General features: G+C 42.1%; 1 protein-coding gene across 3 annotated transcripts in view; it reads left to right on the top strand.

Moving 5' to 3' along the window:
• The window catches only part of hip1 (huntingtin interacting protein 1), a 49,255-nt gene that overhangs the window by 23,443 nt on the left and 12,654 nt on the right, over positions 1 to 13,158 (top strand). For all 3 annotated transcript variants that reach the window (XM_030744478.1, XM_030744477.1, XM_030744479.1), the window contains exons 2-14: positions 799 to 862; positions 1,465 to 1,607; positions 1,849 to 1,905; positions 4,109 to 4,189; positions 5,396 to 5,472; positions 7,428 to 7,489; positions 8,693 to 8,833; positions 10,015 to 10,072; positions 10,253 to 10,328; positions 10,611 to 10,754; positions 12,094 to 12,191; positions 12,748 to 12,820; positions 12,926 to 13,109. In XM_030744478.1, coding sequence (XP_030600338.1) covers positions 799 to 862; positions 1,465 to 1,607; positions 1,849 to 1,905; positions 4,109 to 4,189; positions 5,396 to 5,472; positions 7,428 to 7,489; positions 8,693 to 8,833; positions 10,015 to 10,072; positions 10,253 to 10,328; positions 10,611 to 10,754; positions 12,094 to 12,191; positions 12,748 to 12,820; positions 12,926 to 13,109 — 1,258 coding nt within the window. The remainder of the gene's footprint in view (positions 1 to 798; positions 863 to 1,464; positions 1,608 to 1,848; positions 1,906 to 4,108; positions 4,190 to 5,395; positions 5,473 to 7,427; positions 7,490 to 8,692; positions 8,834 to 10,014; positions 10,073 to 10,252; positions 10,329 to 10,610; positions 10,755 to 12,093; positions 12,192 to 12,747; positions 12,821 to 12,925; positions 13,110 to 13,158) is intronic.

The following is a 13,158-nucleotide window of genomic DNA, read 5'->3' as shown; positions in this document are numbered from 1 at the left end:
GGTAAAACATTGCGATTGTAACAGAAATTAAAAGTCGGGACTTTTTCCTAGTGTTTCAGGTCTGATGATGCTTAAAATATGAGCTGGAGTTGGAGGGGGTTCAGATTCAGGCTGGCCAACATTCCACAGCGCAGACAGATACTCCCCTGTCTATCAGCACATGTGTAGTTGCTGGTGCCATCTCATCAAGTCTGTCTGGTTACAGTCTCAGTGTAAACTGTGCTTGCTCAAGAATAGCTCCCTTGAACATGTGAGCTCAGTCTGCTGGCTTCAAAAGGGCCTGGTTCAGTGGTGGCTTTCTGTCAATCCTCTGCGCATGTTTGTTTTCTATTCTTTATAATTAATGATTTCTGTGAATTAGCCACAAACAGGAGCATAAGAAACACCTGCACCGTCTCAGCCCTCTTACACACTCCGTCACACGTTTGCAATTCAAGTTACCGACTGTGCTCTGCGCTCAGATTTGACGGCATGTGTCTTTTCAGCCTGAGAGGCTGCAGATCTCAACAGCAAAGAGGAGGCCTCTCAGCTGCTGCCTTGAATACCAACTCTGCAGAAAATGGGTCAATCAGCGCGTTATAAAAAAAACTTTGGCTGCTTCACATTCCCCAGGTGGTTAGAAAAGGGAAACGGCAACTTTCTGAAAGGTGGAAGGATGTCAGGTTATAAAATGAAACACTTGACACCTGATGGGTTTTTTTTTTTTTTTTTTTTTGTAAACTGTGAGTAAAAAGTTGTGGGCTGATATATTTCCTCTGTTTCTCTTCTCTTCTGCCCTTTCTTTACTCCTCTTCACAGGCTGTCAGCATCAATAAGGCCATCAACACACAGGAGGTCGCTGTCAAAGAGAAGCATGCCAGGAATATCCTAACATTATCTGTGTGTGTGTGTGTGTGTGTGTGTGTGTGTGTGTGTGTGTGTGTTTGAGGAGAAGTTGTACATTTATTTTGACTTCATTGTGTGCGGAGAACCTTCCTTCCGTAGCTGGAGGACTGTGTTAGTGCAAAACAACAAACATGGTATAACCTCATCTCCTGCACGCGGCCCTGCTGCAGAGCTAATTTAGTCATGTGTGAAAGCAAACAGAAAACTAGACAGACGCTGCAGACGGTCCTATTTCTGTTTTTATCTGACAGCCTTGAAAGCACCAAACAGTGATTTTTAAAATCCTGCAGAGAGACAGAGCTAAGTAAAGGTCTCAGATTTCAAAAGGAGATTTCAAAAAAAAAAAAATGCGGAAAGGAGACAAAACAGATCAGATCAGATTTGAAACCTGAGTTTTTCTGTATTAAGATTGGTAAATACTTCTTAAATAAATATATAGAGAAAGAAAAACATAATTTGCAGACGCAAAAAGAAATTAGAGGCCAAAGACAAAGAGAGTGTGATGATGAACTGTACATCAGCCAGGCTCCCACCACACAAACGCTGTAAGGCAGAGGGGTCCTTGACTGCCGCTCTCACCTTGCATCTTGGGGACTCATCATGAGAAAGGTGCCCACACCTTCTGGGCAGCAGTCAACCGGCTTCCTCTCTCCAGCAACGCCGTGCTCTGCTGGAAGTTCTGCCACGTCTTCCACAAGCTGCTGCGGGACGGGCATCCAAACGTACGTAAACGTTTACAATGTGACCATTTCCTCTCATATATATATATATATATATATATATATATATATATATATATATATATATATATATGGTGTCAAAAACTTTGTCTGCTTCTTGGAATTGTTTGAAAAACTGTGCAATTCAAGTTTGGAGAATGATCATATTCGTGTCTTCATATACTCTATATTAAGGTTTTTCCTGCTTTGTGTCTTCTCTTTGTTTCTGCTGTTGTTCCTTCAGGTGATAAAGGACTCGATGAGGAACAAGGCTGATTTAACTGATATGAGCAGGATGTGGGTAAGGCCACAAGAATGATTATGTCATACATTAAATCATCTCATGCAGTCACAAGTCTAGGGAATATGACCATATGTCACATTTAATCTTCCTTACTCATGACTAATTTTTTTTTTCTTTTTTTACTGTAACGCTAAAAATCAACTGAACTATAATATGAACGAAACATATTTTCATGAATCAGAAGTGAACACAGGAGGAGCAAATCAAACCATTTAATGTAGTCAGTTATGTCAGTATAACCTGAGGTGGTCTGTTAGTCCTGTACTATTTACAGTGGCTCCACAGTGTAGTGGTTTACATGTTTGCCTGGCATGTGAAAGATCCTCAGTTTGAGGCTGGGTGGAGACACAAATCCCTCTGGGGTTGCATCAGGATGGGCATCCGGCATAGAAATCTGCCAAATCCAATATGCGGAGCCATCCGCTGTGGTGACCCTTTTATTTTGGCATCGCAATTGGAGTGTGTGCAGAAGTGCAGGGTACTGTAGAGGTGCTCGGTAAATGAACAAAGTAAATCTTGTCAAGTAATTTATGGCGGCAGTAGCTTCTTAGCAGCGACGCTTCCTGGGGACTGAATCGCTGCAGAGCTGAACAGCACTTTCAAAGTACATAATTTTCCTTTTAAAGTCATGTTGAGAGACCAAGAAAGCCACCGAAACAATCACACAGTTGTAAAAATAAATAGGCGGCAGAGTTGTTAAACATACAGAGCTAAGATAGGCTACATTTACAAGGTGTTGGCACACCAGAGTTCACATGGAATAAACTATCTGAAGTCTGAAAGTCTGAAACAATGCTGAACCTCAGGCCAGGTGAAGCATTGAAGGCACAAACTGTACTTACTGAAAAAGCATTAACAAGCTGCCCAGGCAGGCAGCGACTCTTTAAAATGATCATTCTAGTAGTTCAACATATACAGCAGCAATTTTTGCTGATTTCTTGTATCTTGTCCATAGGTTATAGTCATCATTATGTGTTGTTAGCCTGCTGCCATCACAGTGGAGTGACAGACATAATGGAGAAAAGCCACATGAGCTCATGTTGCATCATCTACCACCCTCATGAAACATTAATGTCACTGAAGCTGATGTCTGTCTGGTTTGGGGAATATATGCTTGCACCTGTTTAGACTTCATGGCACAGTCAGTAACGTCTGTTGGAGAAATGTCCTCTAAAAAGATGTTGAAACAATATTAAAATTTAATGATATTTGTATTTATACTCTAAAGACTCCAAAGTCTGCTCTCTGGGTGTTTCTGTAGGAGTCTCGGGGTACATGGAAACATTAAATAATTTTTGGACCTGAATAGGTTTGAGTGCCATTGTTGTTGGTACTGCACTTTGTTAACCATTGACAACCAAAAGAAAGTATAATGGTTAAAATATCTATTTCGAGATTTTGCCTGCTAACTGAACATAATGAATAACCATTAAAGATGGTCACTAAATGTAATGAGTAGCTGTCTATGGAGTCACGGCTCTTTAAAGTAGTGGATGATTGGTTTAAATAGTAAGTCAATATTTAAATGATCGAGACAATATGCCAGCAATAGGCAATAAATGTTAAGCTGAATAAATCCTGAATGTAAAGCTGGAAACACACACATAACATATGCATAAATGTAATGTAGTGTTGATGAAGCAGTGTTGAGTCCATCTGAATGGGGTGTGGAAGGAAAGTGCTGGGAACCATCTGATCTGAGTGAGCACATTTCTCTTCATATTATTAATGCCAAGACCGCTGATGAAATGCAAGTGTAAGCATGCTTCAACTGCAATACATTTAGCCGCAGATCTCAAGAGATGCTTCTCAGTTGTGTCTTAAGCAACAGTGACTGGGGTGGAGGGCTAAGATATTCCTTGTTATACTAACTCAGTTTTTGCTGATGTCACTAGGGAGGGGGATACAGGAAGCATGGTCAGTGTGACAGAGGTTGTGGCCCATCTCTTTCCTGTTAAGTCATTACCACCCTCACTCCCAGGCTCAAGTAAAAAGGAGCAGTTGATCAAATAGCTAGAGCTATTCTATTTTTTCCTCCCTAGCAGAGCAAGGACGCTTTCAACTGGTTTATGGCATCCACCCATATTCTATGAGAGTGACTTTGCCGCTTCCACATGTCCTTCAGTAGGACGGACATGAGGAAGCTGTTTCGCCTTTGTTTCCTTGATGTTTCTTCACCTGCTCTTCTGTCTTACATCAGGGTCACCTGAGTGAAGGCTATGGGAAGCTGTGCAGCATCTACCTCAAACTGCTCATCACCAAAATGGAGTTTCACATCAAAGTGAGTTGGCCTGACCTATAAAACCCATCGCCACTCTCCCTCGTCTCTCATTATCTTTGTCTCAGACTCTCCTTTTAGTGCCAGCAGGTCTCTGCGGGTGGCTTCAGAGAAAATTCCAGCTTTTACATTAACGGCCTCTCAAGAATCTGTAATCTACCTTTTTTTATTATTATTATTATTTTTTTATGAGACATCTGAGCAGAGTTAAGGAGGGACCGGAAAACAGTGTGGATGCTGTCCCAGAAGGTGTGGGTAGCTGTTGCTCTGATGAAGACAGGAAGTTTTGGGGGGGGGTGCCGAGTTTGAGGGTATTCAAAAAACTAATGTGACACTTTGGCATATTAATCTTTTGGTCTGCTATTATTTCCCCCCCTTTTTTTAATGTATTGTTATATGATCATACACCAACATGCAGGTTGAGTTTCAGGCATACACTCCTTAAAGGTCAGTTAATGAACAATCAGCACCTGTTCAGTACAATCAAGCTAGAAAAAATATTAAACTAATAAACATGTGCACCATGCATCCATATTAGTAGAATATAAGGCACAGTTTCTTCCTTTTTTGGATTATTTCCTTAACAAAATCACATTATGTGTAAAATATTCAGTATAAAGACATCTTCGTGAAGAGATGGCATTGCTTTAAAAGGTGTTGGTGAGTAGTTAACCCTTCAGGCAGTAGGTAACAAGGTTTATAAGAGTTTGCTTGGGTTTTACTGCTAAGCTTTTGGAGCAGACATCAACAACCTGTTTGATACGGTGATCAACAAGGACAAAGTCTGAAAAAATCAAACAAATTTACTGCAGGCATCCAAAGGGTTTCATCTAAAATTTAAAAAATGTAAAAATCTGGATCAGCAGTGGTGGGAGCTGCTCTGATCAGTTGTTTCTATTAATAATGGATCAGTATATGCAGACTCCTGTTTTTTTTTTTCAGCTGACATTTTAGGTTTTGGGGCTGCTGTGATTCCATAACAAGTATTAAAATGAAGTAAAACTAGTAGAGTGGAAGTACGGAGTAGGGTGAAATACTCAAGGGGGGAGGCATTTCAAAGTAAAGCTTTTGACTTTGCACTCATGCTAATTACTAAATCCTATTTTCAATAGCACAGCAGATTCTTCTGGTATAGAAGCGTAATCCAGTCTCAGACAAACTTCTGAAATTTAGGTTTCAAGTTTGGTTTCCTTTTGTCTTCTTTTCCAGAACCCTCGTTTTCCAGGGAACCTTCAGATGTCAAACAGACAGCTCGACGAGGCGGGAGAGAACGACGTCAACAACTTGTGAGTGTGGCGGGCCGCTGGTTTGGCTGCTCGTATTGTTTTTGTTGCGCAGGCAGGACTGCTGTGCTGGCCAGGTCCCAGCGTTGCTTTCTTCTCAGCTTTGTGGCGCGAAAGTGTGAAATGCAAAACACGTCAGTCATTACCCGACAGGCAGACATGAATAATGAGGCTGTTCGTGGTGTTCGTTCTTTACTTTGACATGTACTAGTCAAAAAACAAAAGCAAAAGAAAAAAACAAGATGTTATAGACCAACACTATAATATATGTGCACAGAAAATGTTCAATACGAGATATACTGTAGCCTCCTCTGGATGTGATGCAAGCAGTCACCCATCCGTGCATGGACTGCACGAGTGCCCGGATGTTGTTGAGGAATTGCTCTCCATTCCTGGACGAGTGCAGCCTGCAGCTGTGCAGTGGTTACTGATTGCGGCTGCCTCTGGTGAACACATTGACCCAACATGTAGCGGTCATTTGTCAATAGAAGACTTGGGGAATAAATGCTGGCCAAGGAAGTGTCTGGATAGGCTCCTCATCCAGAAAGGCCTGTGCTACTCTGGCAGTGTGGGGGGGCCGGGCACTAGCCTGTTGAAACAGGTTTCCAATGATCTTTATATATTTAGATTTCCATCACACACTAAATGAAATATCGACTTCCTCACTACTTTGCTAGTAGGTCATATGTTAGTTTTTTGTGTGTGTGTGTGTGTGTGTGTGTGTGTGTGTGTGTGTGTGTGTGTGTGTGTGTGTGTGTGTGTGTGTGTGTGTGTGTGTGTGTTTTTTTTAATCTGTAGTTCTTCAGGACAAACCAGAGTGAGCTCCTGCAGATTTGGGCTTTAGTGTGGACTGTAAAGTTTTTTGCTTTTTTGTTTTGTTTTGTTTTTTTTTAGATTTTCCCAAAGAGCACAAGTTTGAGAAAACTTAGATACATTCAAAAGAATTGTGTAACAAAAGTATATTTTATTTTATTTTTTTCTCTCACTTAAATTGCCTTACAGTGCTTTGAATCTATTCTCAAATTTGTTATTTGACTTGCTTTAAACATTTTTTAGCCAATTAAAATGCTGGAAGGAATCTGTATCATTGAGTCTGAGGGGAAAAAAGAACTGGAAAACACTCATCTGTATGTGGAAAAATTAAAATTGTTAGATTTGCCAGTGATGTAATATGAGGCATTTATATCAGTGTCAGCCATCTCACGGACACAGAGAGAGGTTTCCGTTATCTTATTAGTTTACTGGAAGCCACATGGATTTAATAAACATGGGCAAAAGAAAGACATAAAAGACGGCATATAAACACAGCAAACATTTTATTTAGCACAATTTATTCCCTTCTGTTTTTTGTTTTTTTTTTTTTTGGGGGGGGGGGGGGGGGGGGGGGGTTGCATAATGGAGCCATTCAGTGTCAGGCAGTGCGTCATTCCTGCTGCATCTCCATGATTCTAGTTTCTAGAACCACCTTTAGCAGCAAAACTTGAACTGTTTTCAGTGTGACTTTATCAGTCTCACATCATTTTGGAGCAATTTTAACCCACTTTTCTTTACAGTGTTACTTCAATTCATTGAGGTTTGTCTCTCTTAAGGTCCCGCCACAGCATTTTGCTTCAGTCAGGTTGGGTCAGGTAGTTCGTAGCAGCTGCCATATTGGGCGAAGGTTATCCTAATTTTCTGACACTGTCTCAATTTTGGTCACAGGCTACCTTTGGTTACAAGATTGTCATATATGCAGCACTAATTCACAACAATAGTCGTCACTTTGTATATTTAAGGGTAAAGAGCCTACAATCCATAGAAACCTGTCAGTTCATGGATCTCAATGATTTCAAAGCAGTTCTTTCATGTTGGTCAGCCCAAACTCCCATGATGTGTACCTAGCTTTACACTCTGTGATTTTACTTTTGAGCTACTGTGATATATTAAAAACAGACCTGTGTGTCTCTGCTCTCCTCTAGCTTCCAGCTGACTGTAGAAATGTTTGACTACCTGGAGTGTGAGCTCACCCTCTTCCTGGGTGGTAAGTTATTCTGGTCTGACTGAGCGGCCAGCTGTGCTTCTCTGAGCCCATGCACATTAACACTGTCACACACAGATGAATGCACCCGAGTTCACACTTTCACAGACAGGAAGACGCAGTCTGAATGATATGAGGTCTCTACATTATGACGCACAGGCACAGAGATGTGGACTGATGACATCAGATGTTACGTCGGAGCTCCACCTCTTCTGATTCAATTGACTGCCAGGCTGTTAGTGGATTCATGTTGTACTTTAGTCGCGTTGTTGTCTGGGTGAGTCATGGCAGGTTAATGTCTCTTGAAGTGTGGGTCGAGCTAAAAATAGACCGCTGCGATGTGACCGGGAGCTCGGAAGAAATGCCGGGAAGGCTGTGTGCCTCCATTTGTGAATGATCAAGAGGAAATTACATTCTGCTATCTATTTATCATGGCCTTCATTCAGCATCCTGGTGATGTTATCAAACCCCTACCACCCACACCTCCACTTTCGCCTCCTCTTGCTCCTCATCCCCCCCCCCCCCCCCCCCCCCCCCTCCTTTTAGAGAAACAGAGCTGTATGGCTAAACCATATCTCTGCATTACTTTGATGACATATCGCTCTTTGTCAAATGACAAATTTAGTTTGCTGGCTGAGCGCCTCGCACCCAAATCTCTAAGCTGTCGTCAGCTTCCTCCTGCGGTCTGTTAGATTCTAAAAGCATCACGTCATGTGGGGGGTGAAGAGGCCAGACCTTTAGGTGCTTGTATGTGTGTGCACTGTGGCGGAGCAGGAAACCACACCTCTGCCTTGCACAGAGGCTCTCAGCGACTGACTTTGGGGATATTGTGAGCAGGGCAGCGGGGAAATGAAAGAAGGGGCGTAATGATGGAGGCAGAGAGCGAGTCACACAATCTTGTTAGTGTTCAGGTTGCTGCTCCCTCCCTGAGCCATTTTAAACCTTTTTCCTGCCTTTTTAATTTTTTTTTTTTTAATTTTGGTTTTGTTTAAAGAAAGTGAGAGGTGTGTTGCTCTCATACACTGACTTAATTGTGGCAGAGACTGTAAAATGAAGAGTGCAGCAGCACGAGCTGATTGAGTCATGAAAAATGTATGATTGATGAGTCTCCCTCTGTTTGCAGTAATAATCACGTGTGTGTCTGTGTCTGTGTGTGTGTATTGATTTTTGGGACTGCATTTACTGACTGTCTCTCCCTCCTCACAGTATTCAGCTCTCTAGACATGTCTCGGTCGGTGTCGGTGACGGCGGCGGGTCAGTGCCGTCTGGCTCCCCTCATCCAAGTTATCCTTGACTGCAGCCACCTGTATGACTACACCGTCAAGCTGCTGTTTAAGCTGCACTCCTGTGAGTCACACACACCACTGCCGGTTAAACACACTGCTACAGGCTTAATAAGAACAGCAGTGCTCAGTGTTTTTTTTTTTGTTACTAAATGCAAATATTGTGCACTTTTTGAATATTTCTGAAGTTACTGGGCAATTTTTAAAACCATCTTGAGCAGCAGTTCTGCAGACTTTTCCTTTGGACATTGGTTGCTTTTTCTGACCATTTTCAGAGGAATGTTTTTGTTTGTTAAGCTACTTACCTATGAATCATTCAAGCATAATAAGCCACCTAACTCAAGATGCATACAACAGACAACTTAGCAAAGAACCAATTTTAAATTTGTATCTTTAGGCACTTTATTAGCAGCCTGTCACAAAAACACATAATTTATTCTCATTTCTTTAGTCGAATCTGTGAAAAATGCCAAAGGTAACTCAGCTTGACTGGCAAAGAAATTATTTTTGCACCAACAGTGTGATTCCTAAAAGGCTATTAAAACTTGACATATCTCAGCATGGTGTGCAGAGTGTGCTTAAGTATCTGAAAGACATCTCCTTAAGAAACAGGACAAAAAAATCCCGAAGACTCCTTAAAGAAATTACAAGAAAGCTGCCAAAGAGAGTTCAGGTTGTGTCGAAGAATAAAGGTGGTCACAACAGATGTTGACTTTCAAGTTTCTTAGAACTGTACGAACTCTGGGTGGCTCAAAAATCACAGCCCAATCAATACTGTAGCATGACCATGTACTCTTATTGGTAAAAGCCACAAAGTCTCACTTTGGATGAAGCCCACTGTCTCCTGAGCCGTACTGGAATTAGCTGTAGAGTTTCTAGCTTTACTTTTAGCTCTTAATACTCCTCAGACATGTGAATATTTAAAGTCTCTGAGAGTTATCTTCAGAGATTCAGTGATGATTTTCTCTTCTCTGGATTGAATAATTTCTCAGACCCCTCAGGCTCATGAAACCTTTTGAAGCCTCGCTGGAAAAACTTTTAACCAGCAGCTCAGTTTCAAAAAGCCTTTTCTTACGGTCTGGAAAGGTAGATGTTTTGGAAATTTCCAACTTTGAAATGTTCTTCATCAAATCCTTCCATATGTGTGTGCATTCAGACGTGTCAGAGTATCCCGTATCTACCTGACTGTAATTCCTGAGCACTTCTCCTCGGGCTGAGGTGTTTATGTTTTGTGTGTGCTCGCAGGCCTTCCAGCTGACACTCTCCAGGGCCACAGAGATCGCTTCCAGGAACAGTTTAAGAAGTATGAAGTTCACTTGCAGTCACACACACAGTCATGCAGTCACAGTTTCTCTGAGTGAACTCTTATTACCATGCTGAATGAATTTTTAGTGTCAGACCTTTCTGCACTGTCTGCTCTTCTTAGTAAGAGTTTCTCTCTTCCTCTTTTTCATTTTCATATCTCTCCTCTTCTTGGTTTCAGGCTAAAGAGTCTGTTTTATCGCTCCAGTAACCTGCAGTATTTTAAGAGGCTGATTCAAATCCCACAGTTGCCTGAGGTGAGGACTGACCGCATTCAAGCCGCACCTAAGCCTCAACTTTTAAAGTTTCGGTTCAAAGCTTTTTATCTTTCTTGTTGGAGCACATCTCGTTTGACAACTTGCCATAGACATTAAAATCTTGACTTGGAGGTCAACGAATGACATGTTTTCATGAAAATGTAGGAGAAAGGATTTCACTGTTCAAATCTGTGTTGGATGTGTGTCTAAACCAGAAAGATACACTTCCATACAGCTTTGAAATAACACAATGAATAATCTTCTGCTTTCTGATTGTTGCAGAACCCTCCCAACTTCCTGCGTGCGTCTGCTCTGTCAGAGCACATCAGCCCCGTGGTCGTGATCCCCGCCGAGTCATCGTCCCCAGAGTCAGAGCATGTAGTGGAAACAGACGACCTGGTGGACACGGACGTCCCCGTGCTGCCGGTAACTACACGAGACAAATGTCTCTGAGTGGTCTCCTCTTAAATGCAGCCCATATGTTTGTGTAGCTGGCTGGCTTTCTGTTTTATATGCTCACAGACCAAATTATTAGGAACACCTGTGAACTCAAAAGCGATCCAGTGCGACTGTTCTGCCTCATCATCTACATTTTTTTTTTTTGTTTAAGTGGTAGTCGCATACTGAGCTGCATTACATTTAAATGTGCGTCTTTTATCTTGCATCCAAGTAATGCCACTCTGTACATCTACTTTATATTTATAGTGTTAATTATGTTGATGCTCACATAAACCAGAAATCCAGTGTCTCAATTATTAGAATATTTCATGAGTTCAGTTAGTACTTTGGCATGAATTACTGTATCAGTATGGTGTGGAATGGAGGTGATCAGCTCGTGGCAGTGCTCGGGTGTTAACGAGGCCCAGGCTGCTTTGATAGAAGCCTTCAGCTTGTCTGTATATTTGGAGAAGACGTTTCGTGTCTTCCTCTTGACAGCACCCATAGATTCTGAGTTGAAGTCAGGTGAGTTTTCTGGCCAGTCAAGCAAACTAATAACGCATTCAATAAACCATTAGATAGTGGTTTTGTCACTGTGGTCAGGTGCTCACACTGGGCTGCAAGCACCTTGGATTCTGTGCCTTTCCACTGTTCCTCCACACTCTCGGCCATTGATTTACAAATGAAATGCATCATTTACTTTCATCTGAAAAGAGGACTTTAGACCACAGAGGAAGAGCTCAGTTCCTGTCAGCCCAGGTAAGATGCTGGCCTCTGGTTCAGGAGTGGTTTGATATTAGGAATGCAACAGTTGCAGCTTTCCTGTGTGTGGTGGCTTTTGATGCTCTGACTCCAGCCTCAGTCCGTTCCTTGTAAAGCTCTCTAAAGTTCTTCAGTTGACTTTTTTTTTTTTTGACAGTGCTCTCAGGGCTGCGGTCATCCCCTCTGCTCATGCACCGTTTCCTACCACAGACATAGCATGAATTGTAATTTACACAAACTTGAATTTAATATTCTAGTAATTCGAGATGCTGCATTTCTGATTTTCATGAGCTGTCACAATTATCAAAACTAAAACACAAAAGATGTGAAATATTTCACTTTATGAATATAGAAGAGATGAATTAGATTAAATTAAATAAAAAAAAAAAAGTTATGAACTTTTCCCACAATATTCTAATGTTGAGATACATCAGTATAAAGTTTATTAGGAGATTAATAGGGGTTAGGGTTACATTTCTTCGAAAAGGACCATTAAAGTGAAAAAAATTGCTAAATATTTCAGCTTTGTATTTTTCATTTGATTTGTGTAATTTATCCTTTTCAGGCTCCTTTGGAGACCAAATTTGACGACCTGTTTGGCACCTCGGCTGCTATCGACCCATTCAACTTCAACAGTCAGAACGGCATGCGCAAAGATGACAAGTGAGCATCATCACAGGAGCATAAAGGCATTTGTCTGCTGTGGTTATGGGTGGCATAATCGTTTAAATATATAATTCCCGAGGCTTCATGTACAGCAGCAGAGATGAACTCACTAAGATGCGGCCATTTCAAACACGTGTGCTGTCACACCCCTAATAGCCAAAGTTTTTCTCATGTTAACAATCTTGTAAGATGGAAAAATATCCAGACTACCAAAATATGTTTTTCATTTTTATTATGTTTTTGATTTGACGTTAATGACAGCAACACCGTCCGCCCATGCGTTCATCTAAACTGCTTATCCAGTTCAGGGTCCTGGGGTGGGGGTGGGGGGGTTAGCTGGAGGCTATGCCAGCTGTCATAGGTGAAAGGCAGGTTGCACTGTGGACAGGGCTAATGTGGAGAAACCGAAAGCTACACACTTTGGCTTTCACACCAACTAACCTGACCAGCATGTCTTTGGGCTGCAGGAGGAAACGCACATTCAAGCTTAGGGGCAGCAGTGCTAAATGCCGATGTGGAGAAAGAAATAATTAATTATTAATTATCTCATCAGAGACAGACTGATCGAACAGCTGACGAGGGAGATCCAAGCCCTCAAAGAAGAGCTGGAGTCGTTCAGACTGGAGGTAAAAACAAGAGCATTTTTTTCCTTTTGAATGTTATCTGTATGGCCTCTACAGAAACGAGTGACCTTTTCTCCTGTTTCCTTCTGTTCTCCTGTCCGTCTCCAGAGTGGTCGGTTGTGTCAGGCTCTGCGGGGTCGGGTCAGCGAGCTGGAGGCGGAGCTCGCGGAGCAGAGCCACCTGAGGCTGCAGGCTGTAGGAGAGAGCGAGTTCCTGAAGGCGGAGCTGGACGACCTGCGGAGGGTCAGGGAGGACACGGAGAAGGAGCAGCGGAGCCTCACAGAGATTGAGAGTAAGGTTTCATTTATACTGCGCGGAAGTTAGGCAGAACTTGGACACAT

Source organism: Archocentrus centrarchus, chromosome 13 (assembly GCF_007364275.1).
Source record: "Archocentrus centrarchus isolate MPI-CPG fArcCen1 chromosome 13, fArcCen1, whole genome shotgun sequence".
NCBI classification, from domain to species: Eukaryota; Metazoa; Chordata; class Actinopteri; order Cichliformes; family Cichlidae; genus Archocentrus; species Archocentrus centrarchus.
This window is presented reverse-complemented; position numbering and strand designations above follow the sequence as displayed.